The following is a 22419-nucleotide window of genomic DNA, read 5'->3' on the forward strand; positions in this document are numbered from 1 at the left end:
TGACGTTAGGTAATCTACAGTGTCATTTATCTACGTTATATAAATTTAAAGAATGTAATGACGATTCAAAAGTGCTTCTGGAAGAAGTCTAATTGAATAAATAAATGTTTGAGTTTGAGTTTGAGTTTAGTTTAATATATGAATAAAAACCTGTTGCAAAAATTGGTAAGGTATCAGGTAAATGCTGTGAGGATCTCGTGGAATGTAACTCCATGCTTTATGTATGTTTATTGTTTATGTAGAGGTACCTATCTATGGAATTTATAATCGCTTCTATTAATTATAAACAAATAACTGAAACAATGTACTAATTACTAGTTATTATATGCACAATAAACGTATAGGAACACCGCACAGTGAAGTACCTGATTTTAAATCATAATAATTTCGCGTATGTAATTATAATATGTATTATTTTAAGTATGATGTATTCAATTCATTCGAATACAATCAATTCGAACTTTGTGCAAGGATGTAGGTAGTATCTTATTTAAGCTTGTTGTAAATTAAAATTTAGTTAATTGTTTGACAATGATTTTTCATACTTTTCATAATTATTATGAATATGTTGACTGTTGTAATGTTATATTATATGATATCCTGTTTGTCGTGTACATAATTGACTTATTAAACATAATTAATTTTATTTACGCGTATTCTCTCTATGGTTAACCGCAACTTTAGATAGTAACTACTTAGCATCTATCTATGCTATGTACTAATTACCGACTACCAATAATAATAAATATTAACAAACATAAAGTTTATACATATTATATTACACTAGATTTCCGCCCGCGGATTCGCCCGCGTTTTCAAAGGAAAACCCACATAGATCCCGTTCCGGGATATAACCTATGTGCTAATCCAAGCTATCCTCTATATGTGTGCTAAATTTTATTGTAATCGGTTCAGTAGAATTTGCGTGAAAGAGTAATAAACACACACACACATCCTCACAAACTTTCGCAGGTATACGTATAAAGGTACAATAAAGGTATTTACACAAAGTAGGTACCTGGATTACTGAACATTGCTGGGACAGTGAGATATTTTAAATTACAAAGAAAAGAATCCCAGATTTTCGAGATTCATTTTATGTCTGTTTCGTCTCTTTTAAACGTATTAACTAGTTAAAAGAATATCATAATCTTTATTACAAAAATATTTTCCTTGCATTAGTTTGAACCCACAATCTTTGATGCAATATCTTGTGTCACTCGCCAAGCCATCGGTCAGCGTTTTCGGGAATTACAAACAATAATCTATCTATTTTGTGGTAATATATTATATATTAAGTACTTAGAAAAGGTTTATTATGTACATATATCGTTTATAGTATTTCATACTAGTTACGCAAATTAATAAACAGATTATAAGTATTTTTATGTATTCAGTTTGATTAATTCTAATGCTGTAATCGCGTTCAATGTTCATGTATGAACGGAAATAATTTTGTCTACTGTCTACTACTTGTCCGTATAAACCTGTGGTATAAACCGGAAGTGGGAAGTAGCGGTTTTAGTCTTGATGGCATTATCTGTATTTGAATAAATCAGTAGTTAATTTTAATTAATAATTATTAATATTATTTTTAAACCTACTTAATTAAATATATTATGCATTCGAAAATATTTTATGCCTATATACCTATGTAGGTATAGACCAACAGAGATGTTGTAGTTCGGCTCGGGCCCGGGCGGTCCCATTGCTTCTACTTACCCATTATTATTTTTATAGCCGAATTTCTGATTTCTGGATATTATGTTAAGATGCATATACTTAAGATATGTCTAATATATGATATTATGAAGGTAGATAGTTATCTATTTAAGTAGACTTTACTTAAATCTACAGTGACATTTATCTACGTGATTATAAAAATGAATGGAGGTCTCATCGTCTTCATGGCTAATAATAATTACTTACACACTTTTAACATGCCGGGGATCAACTCTTGTTTTGTAATAATATACTTAGGTACTAAAAATAATGGGTACTAAGGGTACCTACTAACGAATGAATCCGAAAAAAAAATTACTGATTGAAACATTAACTATTTATTTTTTCCTATTGATGGAATTTATTCGAGCCACTTTTTGAGCTGATTACAGCATACTGGATCGACTATAATTTGGTGTTATTTAAAATGCATTAAATCATCATATAACATACCTATTACTATACAGGTTTTTATCAGATGAACGGATTTTAATGATTTAATTTTGTTTATTGGAAAGCTTCCGGTTGATTCTATTGAGATTTTGTCTATTTTTGACAATTTGAAGGTGATTTAGCATTTTGTAGAAATCAATTGTGCATTATTTCTTGCTACCGAACGGCCCGATCGGTCCACGACACAATAGATTTTCTAGATTGTGTCTGTGATTCCGGGGCCTGAGTTATTACAACAATAAAAAATATTTAGGCTTTTTAGGAATTATTTTTTAACTGACGTAAATTTATTGCTTTTTTATCGTTATTTTGTTGTAAAAAAAGTATTTCAGGCCCTGCATTCCTATTTCCTATTACATATTTAAGTTTGAGAGTATGTGTGTTGTACCTATTTGACGTGGTATTAAAATTTGGAAAGTTATTATACATTATCCATAACACCACATCATAAACTTCTATCAAATGCAATCTTATACAATCTGGTAAAAACCCAGGCGTTCAGCTCGTTACTTATATCCTGTACGCATACCTACCTATCTAAACAAGATGTGTTTTTTTGAATAACTTGGCCTGTTTATGAATAAAACCAATAAAGGTACTAGTTAAAAAAATCTTCTTTTAATAAATACGATATCTAATTTATACCATTTATACCACTAAATGCTTTTGTTTGTTATATTTAATTCACGTATAAATAAATTTTGTTAGGTATCAATTTTCACACATTTGTCATTTACTCTTGTATATCCTGTAGGGCACGGATCACCATTGAATACTGATCGGTCTTCAAAAGATATGTTGTCAACATCAGTTATATTATTATTAGGATGCGAAGGTATCTTAGCTTTCTTTTTTTCGTCGATTCCGTCACTTGCAGTGGTGGGCTTCTTTGTAGATGCTTCATGGGGTACTTTAAATGGATTTTTAACTAGAACGGTATCTTTTGCTTTATCTTGTGTCGTCTCAGTTTTCTTTGATGCCATTGTTTTATTGTTGTTTTCCGTTGTATTGGAGCGATGATGATTCGCGTTATGTTCACGCTGTATTGTATGATCGGTACTGGATATTATCGACTGTTCAGTATTAGATATATTCCGATTATCTGCGTTGTAAACGTTCTGGTCAGAATCGTCACGGAGCACTGAACCGCTACCTCGAGACGGTTGTAGGACGTACAATGTTTCTGTCCTTATAACGTGAGTGACAACGATATCCTGGCTATTAATATAGTTCACTAACAGTGACCACAGGAAAATAACTAGATTCAACATGACTGACGGTTTTCCTGTACACTTCATAAATTAATTATGTGTATAGTTGGCAAGGACGTTCATGGTATGAACTAAGTAATGCCTTCTAAAAACAAGCAACAAAATGTGTACATCGAGGGACTGTCAATCGCGTAATAAGTAGTTACGCTAGGTTTACTTGTTTTACACTTTTTGCTCTTAAGGCCACGAGAACTAACGTTCATAATTTACTTCGTGAATAGGTACAATAAAAAAGGAAGTCTTATGAGGTACATAAAACATTGACCTTGTACGTAAACACAATACAGATATCAGTTTGTCTGTTTCGTAAATGTCATACTACTATAAATATTGGGATATTCTAATTAGATTAGTCATCCGAAATATTGAATGAACTTTACTTTTATCGACACTGATTTTTAAGGCTTAGAGGGATAAAATAGAGTTTGGGCACAGAAAAATAACTAGTATGGGAATATTATTTATCATTGTTATACTGACGTATCTACATAAAGTAACCGTCATGAGAAGCTATAAATTTTGTAAACAAGTGTTCAGGAGTTCACAACATTTGGACCAACAAAAAAAATGAATTTGTTTAAGATTTAATAAATTATTAAGTAACAAATATTAATTAACATAAATATTATTTAAGAATAATTATTCGTCAGATTCAGATGTTTCCATTTCTGTGTCAGAATCAGTGACATGTATCACGAAGCTGTCTATCACCATATTTTTCTCATTAACCGTAAAGCTCGTCACCTGTAAAAATCACCGGTAGTCACTTGTCACACGAAGCTCAAGCTATATCTCCAGGTATACCAATTAACCTAACCAATTACTTCACAATTTAAAACCTACTTCTAATATTAACCTTAAGTTTCCAAAGATTAGCGCGTTTGAACAAACAACTCTTTCTTTTTACTTATTATATATTTTAGATAAATTGTATTACGCACCTTTTGACGTTTTTTTCGTGGCGAATTTATTTCCTTAGATGTACTGGCTACTGGCTCCATTATACGTAATAACAAATAAAATTAACGCAACAATTAAAGTAACAACAATAAAAAAGTGATAACGAAACAATAACAAAATTAACAATAACAACCAGATCCGCGATATATGCAAAGCAATGAAACAAACTCGTACGCATTCGAAACTCGAATGATGCGTTTATTTCAAAATGGCGTCCCGATAGTTCACAATCCCTGCGACGGACGCGTTCCGGTACCAAGAAACACAAACGATAGCGCTTTGCGTCGTTAAAATATGATCCGACTAAATTAAATAGGTTGTTACTTTCATATAACCCGTCTATATTTCATGTCGATTGAATATGGTCAATTTATTATTATCTCGCAGTATAAAATGTTTACTTAGTAAAAGATGTTTGTTTACATAATTTATAGCTTCTCGTGACGGGTACTTTAGTTATTGCGGACATTCCTTGGATATTTTTATTACTCATCTTTTTAGTTCCGACGTAAGATGGAAAAAATACCTTACACGTCATTTTTAATTGAAACAAGTACCTAACTACATAATTCTTTTGTTTGTTAATGTTATTACAAATATGTATTACAAAAACTTGTACTCGAGACGATACATATATTTTTAAAGGATAACCTCTTTTGTGGATTATTTAGTACTGATATTTAATTTATTTGGTACTTTTTTACTATGTGTGTATTTTCCTTTGATTATGTAGGTACATAATATTGTAAGTAGGTACTTCTTCATAAAAATGTTCCAATGTTTTTTATTAGGTAAAGCAAAGTAAGACTTTTTAGAAATGGCAATCAATCTAAATAATAAAGGAGCACATTGTCATTTTTAATGGGACTATCTCAGTGTATATTATTATACGAATGATCTCTAGATTTTACATTGATCGAGCTAATTAGTAAAACACATTAAAAGCAACTGGTTTTTATAAAAAAATATATTTATTTGAATTCAAAATACAAATGCCATTTGAATACTTACACATATAATATAAAACTTATAGTTTATTCATCTTTAATTCTTATGTCAATATTAAAATCTTCATCTTCGGATTCTGCTTTATTATTTGTATCCCTTTTCGGGTCTGTTATGTTGATTTTATTTCCACCATACGAGTACTCATTAGGATTGAGGGGAACGAAGAAGGGTGCATCATTGTCAACTGGTTTTTTTGTCGACTCCTCTTTATGCTGATAGTCTGGTTTCGAAATAAACTCCGTCGACGGCCCCTCAGTGTTTTGAGTTGTTTTATCGAATGGGATCGTTAGACCAACTTGTTGCAGGTTGTTGTCGGTTGGTTGCGGGTTTCCAGTAATATCAGGTCTGTCATTGTTAAAATTAGGGCGATTATAGTTATTGTTTTGATTGTTAGGATATCCATTATTATTTTGTCCATAGTCATTGCCTTGTTGTTGATTATTTGGGTAGTTATTCTGTCCATAGCCATTACCTTGCTGTTGATTATTTGGGTAGTTATTCTGTCCATAGCCTTGCTGTTGATCATTTGGGTAGTTATTCTGTCCATAACCATGTTGTTGATTGTTTGGGCGGTTATTGAAGTTTCCGTTTCCTTGATTTTGATAATTATTATCAGGATAGTCATTTCCATAGTTGGGTCTATTCGGTGGTCTGTTTATAAAGTTATTTGGATTATTGTAATTAGGTCTCTGGTTATTTTGTCCAAACTGGTTATTTTGATTATGTGGGGGCCCATGGTGATGATTATTATGTGGAGGTCCATTGGGGCGTTGAAAGTTATTATCCGGCGGTCTATAGTTGTCATTATTATTATCTTCTTCTTTTATTACTACTACCACCGTATCTCCCGGTCTGTTTGTATTACCCTGGTTATCCGGTCGTCTTTGACCATTTGCGCCAACATGGCCTCCAACGTTAAAATCCAGTCCATGGTGTACATTCCCTAATAATGCACCCGCCACATTTTGAATTCCAGAATGTATTCTGTCATGCGCACCTGTCAAGATATCACCAAGGAGCCGCAGATGGCAATTGCAACTCCAAACAGCAATTAAAAAAATAAATATTGTCGATTTAATTTTCATTATGAATATTTTCAAGCACTATTTATGTAAAGACCGACACGTTCTGCGAAGCAAAGTGACTCCCGGTCGACTGACGCGCTCCAAGCAGATTCGTATTTGAACAAACCTGTTCTATTATTCATTATTTTGCTTAAATAAAGTGAAGAGGATAATGCACGTAACCACAATCTCACTAGTATCGAAAATATAAAAAACAAATAACACCAACGATATTTGTGAAACATATTTATATTAAAAAATAATATAATTTTACTAGTTGAATGTCCTTAAAAAGACACGATTAAATTACATTTCAAATATCAATATATTAAATCACCGCGGATATCTATTTTATATTCACCATAATCTTTGTCGTTGGGGTCATCGCTTCTAACTGGTTCTACAGTTGATGCCGGTGAATAGTATGGCATTGTAGTCGTGTCAATGTTGCGAAGTCCAGGGTTATTAGAACTTTGCGGACTATTATTTGAAACTTGTCTGTCTTGAGACGGTTCCGTTGACAGACTAGAATATGTATTGGGTAGGGTTTTGCTTAAAATTTGACCCGGGCTGGTATAATGAGGGTGATTCGTTGACATACCAGAATATGTAGTAGTACTGGAGGATAGGGTTTGGCTTGAAACTTGCCCTAGTCTGTCATATTCCGGACGATTCGTTGACAGTCTAGTGTATGCCGCAGGACTAGGTAGGATTTTGCTGGAAACTTGACCTAGACTGTCATATCGAGGGCGATTCGTTGACCGAACAGAATATGTCGTGAAAGTTGGAGGTGGTCTAACTCGTTTTTGCATTGGCACTAGCCTCATGACATTTTTAACAGAAGCCTGCTCATGTCGCATGACCGTAATTTCACTGATACGATTTGAATGAGGTAATAATAAAATGTTTTGGTGTCGCGGTATGGGATTTCTTACAATGTTCGTTGTGTAACTTGATGTTATTGGTATTCTCAATCTTACATTATTTAACTTGTTGTAATTTCTGTTTTCAAGACATCTTTGCTGCACGGGCCCACGACGGAAAACCACGATAGTTTCTTTATATTGCACAGTATTGGTAAAAATGGTGAATAAAATAAAAACGTAAAATACTTTCGCCATTATTTCTCTGTTACAAAATATACTTAAGTCTTAACGAACGTTTACCTACAGATCACTTCACTATATTATAGTTTTCTTTACACTGGGATAATAGTTCTTTGCCATCCACTTATATTTAACAAATATTAACAAAAAATTAGATACCTAATTAGTGAATATATTGTAAACATAATTATAAAATTATGTTAGTTAATATAGGCAAATATTTAATTACTAAATAAAAAAATCGTTTAACTCGAAATAAATTTCATTGTTATTTAATTAGTTTATTTACTTTTGTATTAATCCCTTAAAGCACACGCATTAAAGTAAGTGATGATATTACGCATACAACTAGCGGGTTTATGGCCATTTCTAGTTTCTACCAGGCAACGAAGGATAAAACTCAAAAGACTCAGTAGATTTCACGAGTTACGATGACAAATTAAAAAAAAAGGTGTAACTATATCATCGAGATAGAATGTACTAAACTATATAGGACATCTAAATGTTGGTAAACTTGTACTTGTTTCTCTAATGTAGAGCTACAAAACACCTATTGTGTTTGGTTGAGAGCAACGATTTGTAACCAAATGTTTTAGTCAAAAGAAAAATAGAAATCTCTCTTATGCCTCATTGCACCATGATCCGTCACGCTACTTAGACGGGACTGCACGTGCGCGAAATGCAAAATTTTCCGCGGAAATAGTAATTACATAGGTACATATCCTCACATAAAAACAAGCTTTGTTACATTTGTAGTAATGAAAACTTCCTACTAATATTATAAATGCGAAAGTTTGTGAGGATGTGTGTGTGTTTGAAGTTTGAACTACTCTTTCACGCAAATACTACTGAACCGATTACAATGAAATTTAGCACACATATAACTTAACTAACTTGGTAACTTGGATTAACACATAGGATAGGTTTTATCCCGGAAATCCCACGGGAACGGGTTTTCCTTTGAAAACACGGGCGAAGCCGCGGGCGGAAATCTAGTACCTACTTATAGTATAAATGTAGGTACTAGATTTCCGCCCGCGGCGGATCGGATCGGCGGATCCATACATCCATACTTACAAACTTTCGCCTTTATAATAGTACCTAGTAGGATTACGATTACGATTGAAATTCAATGGATAAAATATAGGGAAAATATTATGAAATATGCAATCGTAAAGAACGATAATTATTATGTTTTTAATTAATGACTTACAAGCGCAGTAGTTAATTTACGTCGTAAAATGTTATTGTACGGAGAATCTTCTGCGATGATCTCATGTTCAAGATCATTACTTAATTGACATTATAATTATTAGATTCGTATTTCGTATTCAATCCCTTTGTACAAACGGACAAACCACATAAGACGATGAATGAAAAAAAAAGAAATTAGGTTAATGTTTGTTCCTTTGACTGACCGGTTGGCTTGGTTGGTAGTAGCCCTGCCTTCCAAGCCAGAGGTCGTGGGTTCGATTCCCACCCGGGGCAAATATTTATGTGATGAACTTAGATGTTTGCTCTGTATCTTGGTGTTAATTATCTTTATTAAGTATTTATTTAAAATTATATATTATGTAATCACGTAAACATCTCGATCGTAAACCTACTTTACAAACAACCAATTTTTTATTTATTTTACAAGTAGCACCCGTTTTAGGCTAAGTTCAAGAGAACTTGCCTGTGTAGACATAAATATTATAATGTAGGTATATATTCTTCTAACATTTTGTTCTGTGTTACAAATATAGTACCAGAGAAGTGTTTGAAAACACATTGTTAGGTACCATAAAAGAAAGAAGAGGTTTTTTAATATTTGCATTAAATTTTCTTACTAGGTATTTATTTTAATTTTAGGTAAAATTATTTTAAAACCATCTACCTACAATAACCCACCGTGAAAACTGACAATACTGACCTCAATAAAATATGTAAAATTGATATATTTACATATTAATTTTTAATGAATTTAGAGAGGAGTCAATAAGGTAAGGTAGATGATGATGGTGATGAAGTACCTACGTCGATGACTAAAATACGGATTTTTATAAAAGCGGGCAAACGCTAAGGGCAAACGTGCTGGTGGGTCGCCCGGCAGCGAGCGATCACCAGCGCACATTACAACGAACGAACGCCTTCACAAGAATCGAAACTAAGAACAATTATTACAGAATTTATATTTTTCATATTGTATAAACTTGTGTGTAAATATTAAATTTTACTTAACTCGATGTACATATTACTTTCTAAAGGCAGAATAATGGATATATTTTTACAACAAACCTTACTGTAACGCAAAAAGATATTATGATGCGTTTTTCGAATACATGAAATCGTTAAGGAGACTTTTTTTTCCGCTCTGAATAAATCAAGCAATAATGCTGATTCTTTGAGTAGCCTTCAAATAGTCATTTACCTTTGAATTCATGTTAAATATAAATTTGTAAAATAACACTCGACTATAAAATTATAAATATGTAAAAAACACACAATTATTTACCCGAATAAGGTTAAAAGTTTAAAACCTTTTTAACTTTTGGGGAAATCCTGAGAATTCACTCATACAAGAAGATAAGATAAGAATAAAATAGGTGGAAATAAAAACAAGTTTTTAGTTAAAAATTATATTAAACAACAAATAGAACCAATATATTATAATATCTTGTGACAATTACTTTTTAATAAGTACAAATACCCGTAAAACTAAAATTATAAATATATTTGGCTGAACATATTGCCTTTGCATCAATTAAAATATTAAAAAAAACAACAAAGCACAAAAATGTCTTACGACTTCACAATAAATAAAAATGACTAACACACAGTAAGAACAGATCTTTAACGAGATTATAAACATTTTAAATGACATACAATAATAATTAATTAATTATAACAGATTACGTTTCTTAATTTAATGTAAGGCACATTAGCTTTGGTAACAATAACAGTGTGATGCTTCCGTCGATTTTTTATACAGATGTTCGAATTAGCATACGTGTTAGGATTATAAAAAAGTAAATGGTAGAAGGTCACAAATAATGGGGCTTTTGAATAAATTTACACAATCAATTTGTATTTTTTAAATCTTTGGTTTAGCATGTGAATGTCCGAATTTTAAAGAATAAATTCAGTGGAGTTGAGTTTTAGGTTAAAGACGATTCAAAATCGCGTCATAGTAATTAGTATGTTAATTTAAAGATAAAATATGAATAAATTGAAGTGTTTTTAAAATGAAATAAGTACTAATCTCGAAATAACAGTAATTTTTAAAAGCATATTTTATTATTCGTAGCTACTAACGAATACCTGTATAAAACATAATACATTGACTATCACCAAAGTCTTATCAAATACAATCTACACTTAAGTACACAATTAAACGGTATTGATAACAATATAGCACCTTTGTATATATTCAATGTCATATAGATGTAATCACATTCAAATAAATAAGATAATATAGTATGACTAACATTAATTGGCTACAACATAATTTATTGTACGTGTTACACATATTTTTATGTAGATGAGTATACAAGTTTTTTTCCAAAATTTTAAATTATTCTATTTATTATATATTTTATTTTAATAATTCTTTCCCTACGTTTTGTTGTTTATTTTCGTGGTCATGTTTTTGATTCACCGGTCATAAGATAGCTCATTTATTTTTAATTAAAATATACCTGTTATTTATTCGTTTTAATTAAAAAAAGTTATGCCTTTGCATTTACATTTATATGACATTTTCAGTGTAACATCTCATGCTTATATATTAAAATATAAATTCGTTCACAGTTACTACTTACTCTTTAGTTCACTACACCACAAACAACTTTATATCTATGACATTATAACATTCATTGAACACGCGGTATGAATTAATGATATTTCATGAGATTCCCGTCATCTCTTACACCTAAATCTATTATGATTTCGATTGCATTGTTCCTAACATCTACACGTACATTATTATTACTTTGCAAGCATTAAACATTCAATTTTAAATAGGATTACCGCATGCTAAGTTTAGTTAACACATTTTTTACAATAGAAAAATATAGATACAAAAACCGAACCGAACCAACCGAATGTATAAAACTGTTTTTTGGTTTGTATTTTATATACTAACATTATCGCTAATAGTCGATATGGGTATGTTACTTTTTTCTGAATTTGAGTGTAGCGGGCATGGCGTGCGTCTGACAGCTCGTTTGGTTCGAGAACTTTCTGGAAACTTCGTCGCGCGGTACGAGCTCCGATTGGTCGGTTTTGACAAGTCACCGGCGGACGCCGATTTGTCGAAAACCTTGCGATTTTTTGCGGCGGCAGCCTTAGGCCGGGGTCAGTCAATCACATGTTTTATTTTAACGTACAAAACGCATGAGAAGAAGAAACCGAATATTGGTATGACTGACATTCCGACCCCCACGGCCGCTAGTATGACGAGATGGTCTCGGATGTGCTTTGTGAACTCGTGGACGCAACCCTGTAAACACAAATGTAATCATTATATGAAGTAAGTATATAAACAAATATTGTGTTTGAAAAAAGGATACAACTGCTTAATAAATTTCTAAAGATACTGTATATCTTGAAAATTATTAAGTCTAAACTTGTTGGATTATCATAATGATTATAATATTATACAAATCGTACTGAACATACATAAAAAAATCATATTCTTATTTTTACTATAGTGTGCACAAAAAATACAAAATGTCCCTGTCGTATTTATGAATGAAAACAATAGTTCTTATTACTACAGCTACCATCAAAAGCAGCAGGAAATCTATTAATTATAATTTCAAAATATTGCATTTTTGGACTAGTTTCACATATTAATATATATGTATGTATATCATAACCATCACAATCTCTGATAGCCTATTTGCTACTTTTTGACGTAAATTTTCCAACATTACCATTTTAATGGACAGCTTATAAAAGCTGTGAAAAGAGTCTTAAATATTACTGGATATTGCCCGCAGCTTCACCTGCGTGGAAAAGATAAATAAACATGATACATATTTATATTTTCATCACCTATTTTATCCCCTTGGGGGTAGAATTGATCAAAACCCTTTCTTAGGGGACTCCTCCGTCCTAACCTCTACCTGCATGCCAAATTTCAGCCCGATCCGTCCAGTGGTTTGGGCTGTGCGTTGATAGATCACTATATCAGTCACCTTTGAGTTTTATATATCTAGATTTACACTTACATGATAGTATATATTAGAGGGATGGTCTCTCATGCCACATCGAGGTGTAACAGTTTTGCAGCATGAGTCAGGTACGAGCAGTCGCGGGTCGTGTTCATGCCAGGCGCTTTTACGCCAATCTGAATACCGACCCGCTCCGCAACATTTGAACTGTAAATATGGGGTTGCTATGTTAAAAATAGCTATGTTTAAGTTTTATTTTATATATGACAATAATGTTTTTTAATGTTTTCCTTCATATAGCAGCGTTATAATAAGGTAACAACTCTATTCAGGAAAAATAAAGTTGACTGGAAAAGTTTATCTGAGAGTTTTAATTCCATCTCAAAGATATTGTATAAATTACTTGTAATACAGTACTCGTCATGTAAAAAGAACGCTGGATGAAAGTGATGGGGTGTGTTTTGGCATGTATCGAGTTTAGCACGAAAGTTATTTGCTGCTTATTTTATTTTTGAAGTAGGCTCTCGAGTCGTGGCTTCACAACTACATATTTGTTATTTTTATACCACCTCATACCACCAAATAGACCAATAAATCGCCAATGCGCAGCTTAACCGTCAGCGTTCTTTTTACATGACGCGACCTATAACCAATCGATAGCTATGGCTATCGATTTAGACAGATGATTCTAGAGCAATAATTATAATGAAGTATAATTATTATTATTATAACTATGGTGACTTTACGAATATTACATTTTTGATTCGAGAGCGGAGAGCCTATTTAAAACGTTTCGAAGTTCAGTTAAATAGTAAATGAAACAAGTTGGTGACAAGTTGCTTGTGGAAAGACAAACAGGAGGATAGTCAATATTGGGCTAGCAATATTTGTATATCAAGATTGAGAAAAAATATTCTGAAATACTGTTATCTAAATTAAATAGGAAGTAGATATAAATCGTGTATTTCACTACAAGCGTGAAAGGTCTACAAACATATTTACTTTAATAAAAATGCTTAAACGATAATATATTTTTAGAAAATAGAATGACACCACTATTATTGCAGTCATAAGTGATTCCGGTGTAAAAAAAAAATAATTCAACATAGAGAATGTTGCCATTTTAATTATAATCTTTAGTTATTATTTTAGTAAATTTGGAAAAAACAATTTTCTTTTTTAGTTATCAATCTTTAGTTATACGGGATAAATAACTAGATTTACAAAGAAAATTGTTTTTTTCCAAATTTACTAAAATAATGAAATTCTTACCTCTTCTTGCATAGTATCAACTGCATCAGTAACAACGGTGTCCAGCGCATAGTTGGTGATAAATGTGGAATTGAGTTCATTGCGTAGTTCCTCCTCTATTGCTACTTCATAGTAATACGCTAGACCACCGGCACCCACCTCCAGGATGAAAGTTATGAGTAGGAAATATGTGTACTGGAAAGGTATATCATTAGATTAGGAAATAGTTTCACAGACTAGGTTTGATCGTAAATTTGAAAATGAAAAAAAATATATATGATGGTGATAGTGATGGTGGTAGTAGTAGTATGGTGATGGTGGTAGTCCAAATATATGATTATCGGGACAAAGGGGCAGGTTCATAAAGCAAAAAATCTGAATTTGTCAATATCCATTGATGGCTTCCCGATTCAAGAAGTGGAAGAGGCTCGTAATTTGGGAGTGATCTTTGACAGTAATCTCAAATTCGAAAGCCATATTCTTGAGATTGTTAAAGGGTGCTTCTATCGTCTAAAAGTAATGTATAAGTTGCGTCCCTTTATTAATACGGATCTCCGAATTGTGTTGTGCGAGTCCCTTGTCCTTTCTAGACTCAATTACTGCATTAACGTATTCGGGTCTTGTCTACTGGAACGGTCACGGAGGCTTTTGCAAAGAGTTCAGAACGCCTGTGCCAGATTCTGCTTTAATATTCCTGCCAGGTCCCACATAACACCTTTTCTTAACGCTTCAAAGATGCTTAACATGAGGAATAGACACAAGCTCTTCATGGCATGCTTCCTGTTTGATCTTGTGAAAACTAAACGCCCTTTGTATCTATTTGAGAAGCTTGTCTGGCGTAAGGACACAAGTCGGAATCCTTTAAGATCTAATGTTGATGTACTCTCAGTACCGAAGCATCATAGCATGGCTTTTCGTGGTTGCTTTAAATACTGTGCCACAAAATGCTGGAATAATATACCGCCGCCTCTGCGTCAACTTCGATCCAAAATCACTTTTAAACAAAAGTTAAAGCATTTACTTCTGGCAGAACAGTAGTTACTGCATAGTATTTAAAGCACCAATCAACCAATCAACACCGCATCTCTTATTATCATTTAAATTCATATTCATATTTATTTATTTATTAATATCTATTATTTGTATTAGTTATCTATTTATTATTTATATTATTTTTCTGTAGCAAATCAGTGGAAAGTCGAAAGCACACCCTCCATTCGGTCTTGACAGAATACCAGCGCTGTAGTCGCAGCTTGCTGCGATTATGGCAGAAAGCTGAGTCAAGACCCTTTTCTGGATATGCAGTGCACACACAGTACCAGATTCTCAACAAACATGGCGTCTAATTTATGTCTAATTTTATTATGTATCGTACTTTCTTTTTTCTTCTATTTTGTGTTTTCTTCTTGTGTGTGTGTACCTTTATCTAGAAATAAATGTCTTTTCTTTCTTTCTTTCTTTCTGATAAATTACGTTTTATGTCTATGGGCGGCCGTACGGCGTACACGGACCGCTTCAAGCAGTTGAAGCCGAAACTGCGAGGTGAACTACAGACATTCATTCACTGCCGTACACGGACTGCTCGAGCCGTCGCGACCGCTTCGAGCCGTCAACTGCGCGGTTTGTAGCGACAGCTCGAGCAGTCAACGACCAACCGCTCGAGCAGTCCGTGTACGTCGCTCAGCCGTTAACTGCTCGAGCTGCCCGTGTACGGCCGCTCTAAATTTTATTTTTTTTTAATTTTTATCTTATTAAGTAAAAAAGTTCATAAAACTTCATAAAACTAAAATATTATCGATATTTCATGGTGAAAATTACATAAAAAATGAACATTTTTATATAACTATGGGTCATTGACATGCGAAGTTATATTACTTTCTGTAGCTAGTAATCTAATTATAACGTGTTTTCAAGGTCATTTATTTAGCAGTCTAACATTTTTGTGATATAAAAACATGAGCCATCTTAAATCTACAATATCTACAGAAATGATTAAAAATATTTTAAAATCGAAACAGTGTTTATTCACGATACAATAATACTGAGCGCATTTTTTATTGAAATTGGTTAATTTTAGAATGAAACTATCAGTTTTAATTTCATTTATTTGCATATAACGCGGGCACATTTTATTATGAATTACGGATTTTTTTATAATTTAAAGAGTACTTACACACAACAAGCTAGTCCTGTTTTCAGTCTTCAGTCCACAACAGCCGAGACCACAGAGGGGTAAGCCCAAAGCCCCAGCAATACATAATAAGTAGGAAATGGCTGGGTAAGTAAATGTTGGCAGAAGTGGTACGAATCGGTGTCTAGTTGCGATCGTCCAAGCGCCTACTATGAACACTCCGGCACCTGCAAACTGAAGATATGGTTCTAACTAATTGGAATACAAAAAAAATATTGAGATCCAGCGTCTATTCTTCCTCTACTGCTACTTCATAGTTCATAGTAATATTCTAGACAGCTAGGCTATTTGACTTATTGCTAGAAAATCGTTACTAGCGTAGGTTTCGCGGGAAAAAGGGGGAGCACTGAGATATTTAGAAAATTAATAAAATTAAAATATTTCACCCCGGTAAAAAGTAGCCTTTGTTAGTCTGGACTACTATTTCCAGACACAGAAATCATATCATTTAATAATAAAATTGCTCCGTTTCGACGATAAAGAAAGAGAAACAAACATACACTTTCGCATTTATAATATTAGTAAGGATGAAACTGAGCTAGTAAGATCTGGAGTAGGCCTGTTTAGAATAGTGCAGTGTCGACGAGGGGTCAAGACAACTTATTATATTATTGTAGAGTGCAGACGGACGTATGCTTCGATGAAAATAAAGCATTCATATGCTGTGATTGTTTTATATAGTGTTTTTGGATATGTCACAATACGAACTAAGATAGATTGAATGATTTTTTAGTTTTGTAATTGTAGGATCTGATATTTTTTTGTCATATCGTGAGATACTATCGTTTATATTTATATGTATTACTTATATACATTTTTCATGCGTCATTTTATAATGTGAGCGGGACTCATAATCTTGCAATTAATTTTGATTAGCTAAATACTTTATTGTGTGTTAAATTTATTAAATTAAACATGGTCATGAAGGCTAATTACGGTATATTATTACGGGAAAAGCTATGCTTTTAAAAAGATGCAGTTGTTTATTAGCGCGAGTCTACTAAATAATTCTTCTTAATAATTAGTCTAATGAGCATTATTATTACACGCTTACTACGTGCTAATAATTACAAATTATCATACATGACTATTGTGTATAATGGATACAAAACTTGCAAATTTATTTTTGAACGAGAGTAGGTAAAGTACACAGTGACCTTGTGGTAAAACACATAATCCTCTCTAATTTTATGCCCGAATGGATTACTTTATTGGTCTAATCCATACTAATATTATAAATGCGAAAGTAACTCTGTCTGTCTGTCTGTTACTCAATAACGCCTTAACTACTGAACCAATTTGCATGAAATTTGGTATAGAGATATTTTGATACCCGAGAAAGGACATAGGATAGGTTTTATCTTCCGGGATAAAACCTATCCTATGTCCTCCACGGGAACGGGTTTTTATTTGAAAACGCGGGCGAAGCCGCGGGCGGAAAGCTAGTATTTAATAAAAACATACATTTTAAAAGGAAAGCTTATTATTTGTCATACAACAATAATAAACATTTTATTTAAGAAGTTTAGATACTACAGACTGGATACAACCGTTTTTTGAAGTGTATTTTTCAAATAGTTATATTGCGTCTTTTCATATTTTCTTTTTTGTTAAATATATTCATTTATTTTTTTTAAACGGGCATACGCCCATTTTTAACCAGGCAAAAATTTAACTTATAAGACCAGACAAATAAATTCTGTCTTAACCAATACCAACGATGGTCTAGCTTCTTGATAGGCAAAGACGACAATCTGTTTTTGAATATAAATGGAAGATATGGACTAGGTAGGTTTGAGCAAATTTTACCAATTACTTACGGACGGGAATGTAAGTAATAAATTGCCTTGTGCTGACCCCTAGGTCAAGAAATTCTAGGCCCGTTTAGTCGATCGAGATATCTAAAATATTAAGGTTTAGTAAAAAAAAAAAAATGTAAAATTACTCACCAGAAATATCACATTAAAAATATGTAGAACACATTTGAGGAAGTTAACACTGCAACAATCGGCATCCCTTGATTTTCGTGGCTTCACTTTCTTTTTCTTTGCTAAGAGTGCATTACCATCTTTCTTTTCAGTTGCCATTATTTTTTATACTATTATTATTTCTTAGCCTTATGTTTGCCTTAAACTAGTAATTGGAGTTATTGGCTAACTCATCTTGCACAGTCTGATGCTGACACAGGTCCTGAAAAAAAAAAGAATTGAATTAGACTTTGAACAAGTGGATGGTTGTAATATTTATTTCATCATACTTACAATTTCATAAGGTCAAGGTCTTCACATAAATAATACAGGTTTATTGTGTATAAAATTGTATTAAAAACACTCAGGAACATATTCATCATTTATTATAGCAACCTTATTTATAAAATGGAATATTACAACAATTATTAAACATACAATGTCTCAAAATATTTGAAAATTAGTACAATTTTAAAACTATCCATAACAAAAAATAAAAATATGTTCTAGAAATGGCGAAAAGCGCAAGTTTGTATATGTACAGATTTTATCAGCGTATAAAAAATTATAATTGTGTATTTTATAATGACATTCAGTCAATTTCCATCACATATACATTGTATTGATTATATATCTTCTACAAATCCTTTGGATTATTCAAATTCCTAATTTTGTTACACATATAAAAATTAAATTTCATAAAGTCCATTTTGAATACTTTTCAGTGTACTCATCGCTTGAATATAGCACATTTGTTTACTGAATACAATCTATTCATCATATTGTTGAAGTGTTATTTCTAGCTTCTCAACAATTTTTTTATAGAAAGTGATTTGTTGCCTTAAAAATTTCTGCATAGTGGCCTTCAAATCTATAGTTCTCTCACTCTTAAAATGGTTAACTTCGGCAAGAAGGGCATACGATATGACGTCGGTTCGTCGTAAAACTTCATTTAATTGTGCAACTTCCATTTTGTGCTCAGCTGTTAATCTCTCGCACTCCTTTTTCTTCTGAACCGCAGCTTTGTGGTTCCCAAGGCAATCGGGGAAGGACCCAACAATACCTTTGTATAAATGAAATTTGTCCCCTAGCGGCTCCCAATCATATTTAGGCTGCTCCTCATACATTCTTCCTATTTCAATATAAGCTCCTCCTGTCATTTTGATAGCTGATGTCAGCTTGGATGTAGAAACTATTGTACCTTCATCCAAACTTAATGCATTCCCTAAACTATAAAATGCTTCACCTGTCTTTTGACAGTCAATTTTGTATGGGCCTTGGAATCTCTTTGTTTGTGCGAGACACATATTGGTAACTGATTTGACTGATGAATCCATGCTACCAATGAAAGTGTGGCATTGCTCTGTGATGTGATCTACTTGTGATTGAAGTAAAGCTTTTTCAGGTACAACTAGAGATACACAATAATTTAACCCTAGCAGGTTGTCTCTTTCAGCTTGCCTTTTACCAGCTTTCCAGCGTTTCTCATCAGTGCAAGTGAGAAAATGCTGCCATACCTCACATTTGGACAGGACAGGATGCTTACACATCCAATCAACAAATTCCTGCAGTTGCACCCGCCTGCGCTCAATCAATTGCTCATCATAGCGGCCAGATATCTGTTTATCAGGTAGAGGTGGTATAGGTATGAGTGTAAACTTTTCTTGTAACCTCTCATGCAACCAGTCAAAGTGCTTGTACCTTCTAGAGACTTGAATGTTATTGAAGGATGGTGTCAATTGATATGCAATAAAACTCTTGATCCCCTTGAATTTCGATTCTTTCTTCGGTGAAGCTACGGTAACATTGTATGGCTGTGTGATTGGAGACCAGATGTAACCATCTTCATCTTGAACAATATAAACTTTCTCCGAGTCAGAGACCTCAACATTCAGTGTACCCAACAGGTAGCTCTCTCCGCTAACTTTAGAAGATGGTGCAAATTTATTTTTCCTAACTGTTCCAACAGACGACCCAAATGTAGATACAGTATCATCAATATGTTGGTTATAATCATTAATGGGCATGCCTGGTAATGGTGCTAATGGCTGCTGATTGTATTGTGTTTTCTGCTGCGATGCTGGCCCAATTTCTGAGTAGGTGTCGTCATCCCAATCATCATCCCAGCCGTCATCTTGGGATGTACCTCTTTGGTAGTTGTTATCCCCAGCACTATACTGTTGTTCACCCCATTCATCTGCAGCTTGGTCATATCTTGGTGCAGCTGGAGCCATTTTTGTTGGTGCAGACTCCTCCTGGGTTAATTTCCTTACATAAGCAGCAGGAAATAGGCCTGTTTCACCTTTGGAATTCCTTCCCTCCCACCATCCTTCGCCTATTTCTGTATTTATTAATGTTAAGATTTCTCCACATGTTATTGACATTTCAGTGGTGCCAGGCTCACCTGTGAAGTCATACAAAGCTTGCACTTGGGCCGTCATGGTGGACCCTTTACCTACAACAATATTAAAACAGATTATTAATTTTGTAGAAATGTATTAGAGATACATCAAGCACTATCTTATCAGTGTTATCTAGAAAAGTAAGGACTATGCACATAACACGATAAATATTATATTTGTGTGAAACATGAATTGCAAGTAGTTTTAAGTATATCATTTAGGGCGTTATTCACTGTAAGAAGCTGACACATTTTCGTAATCAAACCAATTAAGCATGTGTGGTAATTGACAAAATTGGATCGATGTAGGTATAGCAGATCTTACACAGACTTTAAGGTTAAATTAAAATTTATCATAAAGCTGGTTTTTCATAGAACCTTGTTATTGAAACGCAAATGTTAAATATGATATGATATTCGGGATAAAATTGGACATTAATGATAATTTATACAGTGATTTTATTGATACACTACAAAATGATTATATTACATTGGAAGTTCAATATTTTCTTGCAAAATAAAGGAAATATGTGCCCATTATTTTTGATTATAGAAAAATATAGCTCGGGCGAACCTTGTTTTGTGATGGAAATCAATGACGTCAACTTGGGTTGAGTATAAGTTTAAATCATTAAAACATAAAGCACATATATGTCTATTATTAAGACACAAAGAGAGTTATAAATAAATAATAAGAGTACATTTTTACTTACTTTGTTCACAAAAACACAATCAAAAGGCGGATACACTCCTCACACAGTCATTTGAATGACAGTTTGAATCTAAAGAATTTGTTTTCATTTACACCAGAAGTCTACATAACGTGGCAGCAGTAAAATCAATGGCGATTTTTAATTGGTTATAAGATTTTGTAATATAAAACAAACAGCTATTAACCAATGGCCGGGTCGTAAATGGATAAATGATATAGCAAACAGCGAATTACAAGAAGTCAAGAATGACACATAGCTGCGACTTTTTAATCGTTACGTGTTGGCACAAGGAAACTGTTTTAGTACAATTGACATTAAACAGATGGCGCTGATACCAAACAATGAATTTGTACACGTTATAATATTATTATAATTCGTTTTTTATAACCATTTTTATAACACACTTTATTAACATATCGAGGTACCTCATCGGAAGATTTCTTTATATATTATTATGTGATATTAGCGGTGCGCCCTGGCTTCCCCCGTTGTATATATACATACTAATATGTATATACAACGGGGGAAGCAAGGGCGCATACCCAGGGACATAATATACAGGGACTTATACGTCTTAGACTAGAGCAGATAATTTTTGAAACAAAAAAAAATCGCAGTCGGATGAAACCCATTAGAAAAGGAGGGGAATATGATAAAAATGTAAGGAAAAATAAATTACGGTCAATCCGAGTTCGGGAAGCGGGAGGGGGGAGCTTTTAAGAGAAAAAAATGGTTTCTCTCGATTTCCGACAAAACTACAAGTCTTATAGAAAAAAGTTCAATGGCAAAGTTGTAGGTAATTAAAAGTTCTACAACTTTTGTATTTACAATTTTTTCACATAACCTCAAAATTTAGGTGAAAAATTCAAAAAACCAAGTTTTTGGTCTTTTATTTTTATCTACTTCAAAATTTATTTTTTTTCTACGAAATTTGGTGGAAACTTACTTTATTATGTCCCAAATACACTGTTATTTATTTGATTGAAAATATTTATTTTTTCGCCTTATTTTGAATTAATACCAAAAAAACAACCTAATTTTCAATCGAAAAGTCACCCGTCAAAATATCAGCCTTTTTCAAAAACTTGGGGTGCCTTTTATTCATTGAAATCTCTACTTTCATATGGTGTAAAAAAAATAAACACCACCATAG

General features: G+C 32.9%; 3 protein-coding genes across 5 annotated transcripts in view; all 3 read right to left on the bottom strand.

The window, feature by feature from the left end:
• Positions 1-5358: 5358 nt before the first annotated feature.
• On the bottom strand, positions 5359-7624 carry LOC149482086 (uncharacterized). Of its 2 annotated transcripts, XM_089703981.1 has the most exons (2): positions 5965-7623; positions 5359-5886 (listed from the first exon to the last, which is right to left on the bottom strand). In XM_089703981.1, the coding sequence occupies exons 1-2, from the start codon at positions 6497-6499 to the stop codon at positions 5441-5443; spliced, it is 981 nt and encodes a 326-aa protein (XP_089560107.1). In that variant the 5' UTR covers positions 6500-7623; the 3' UTR covers positions 5359-5440. The 2 variants fall into 2 exon arrangements, with proteins under 2 accessions (XP_089560107.1, XP_089560105.1); XM_089703979.1 differs by having other exon boundaries at positions 5359-7624.
• A 2565-nt stretch (positions 7625-10189) lies between these two features.
• Positions 10190-22419, bottom strand: part of LOC149482087 (CD151 antigen-like) — a 152937-nt gene continuing 140707 nt past the window's right edge. Inside the window, exons 3-7 of the mRNA XM_089704177.1 lie at positions 18135-18375; positions 16168-16359; positions 14016-14189; positions 12801-12950; positions 10190-12067 (exon numbers count right to left, since the gene is read on the bottom strand). Of these exons, the coding sequence (XP_089560303.1) occupies positions 11924-12067; positions 12801-12950; positions 14016-14189; positions 16168-16359; positions 18135-18272 (798 nt within the window). The 5' untranslated portion in view covers positions 18273-18375 and the 3' untranslated portion in view covers positions 10190-11923. The remainder of the gene's footprint in view (positions 12068-12800; positions 12951-14015; positions 14190-16167; positions 16360-18134; positions 18376-22419) is intronic.
• On the bottom strand, positions 18522-21478 carry SH3PX1 (sorting nexin 33-like protein SH3PX1). Of its 2 annotated transcripts, none has more exons than XM_089704142.1 (2): positions 21267-21478; positions 18522-20607 (listed from the first exon to the last, which is right to left on the bottom strand). In XM_089704142.1, the coding sequence occupies exon 2, from the start codon at positions 20591-20593 to the stop codon at positions 18923-18925; it is 1671 nt and encodes a 556-aa protein (XP_089560268.1). In that variant the 5' UTR covers positions 20594-20607; positions 21267-21478; the 3' UTR covers positions 18522-18922. The 2 variants fall into 2 exon arrangements, with proteins under 2 accessions (XP_089560268.1, XP_089560269.1); XM_089704143.1 differs by lacking the exon at positions 21267-21478 and adding an exon at positions 21128-21240.

This window comes from Colias philodice, chromosome 15 (assembly GCF_061535455.1).
Source record: "Colias philodice isolate Cphi_HAF_F1 chromosome 15, ilColPhil1 Martin Lab GWU primary, whole genome shotgun sequence".
Classification (NCBI taxonomy): Eukaryota; Metazoa; Arthropoda; class Insecta; order Lepidoptera; family Pieridae; genus Colias; species Colias philodice.

Excerpts from the sequence above, each read along its gene's own strand:
- LOC149482086 (XM_089703979.1), bottom strand. The coding sequence starts at position 6,499 with ATGAAAATTAAATCGACAATATTTATTTTTTTAATTGCTGTTTGGAGT.
- SH3PX1 (XM_089704142.1), bottom strand. The coding sequence starts at position 20,593 with ATGACGGCCCAAGTGCAAGCTTTGTATGACTTCACAGGTGAGCCTGGC.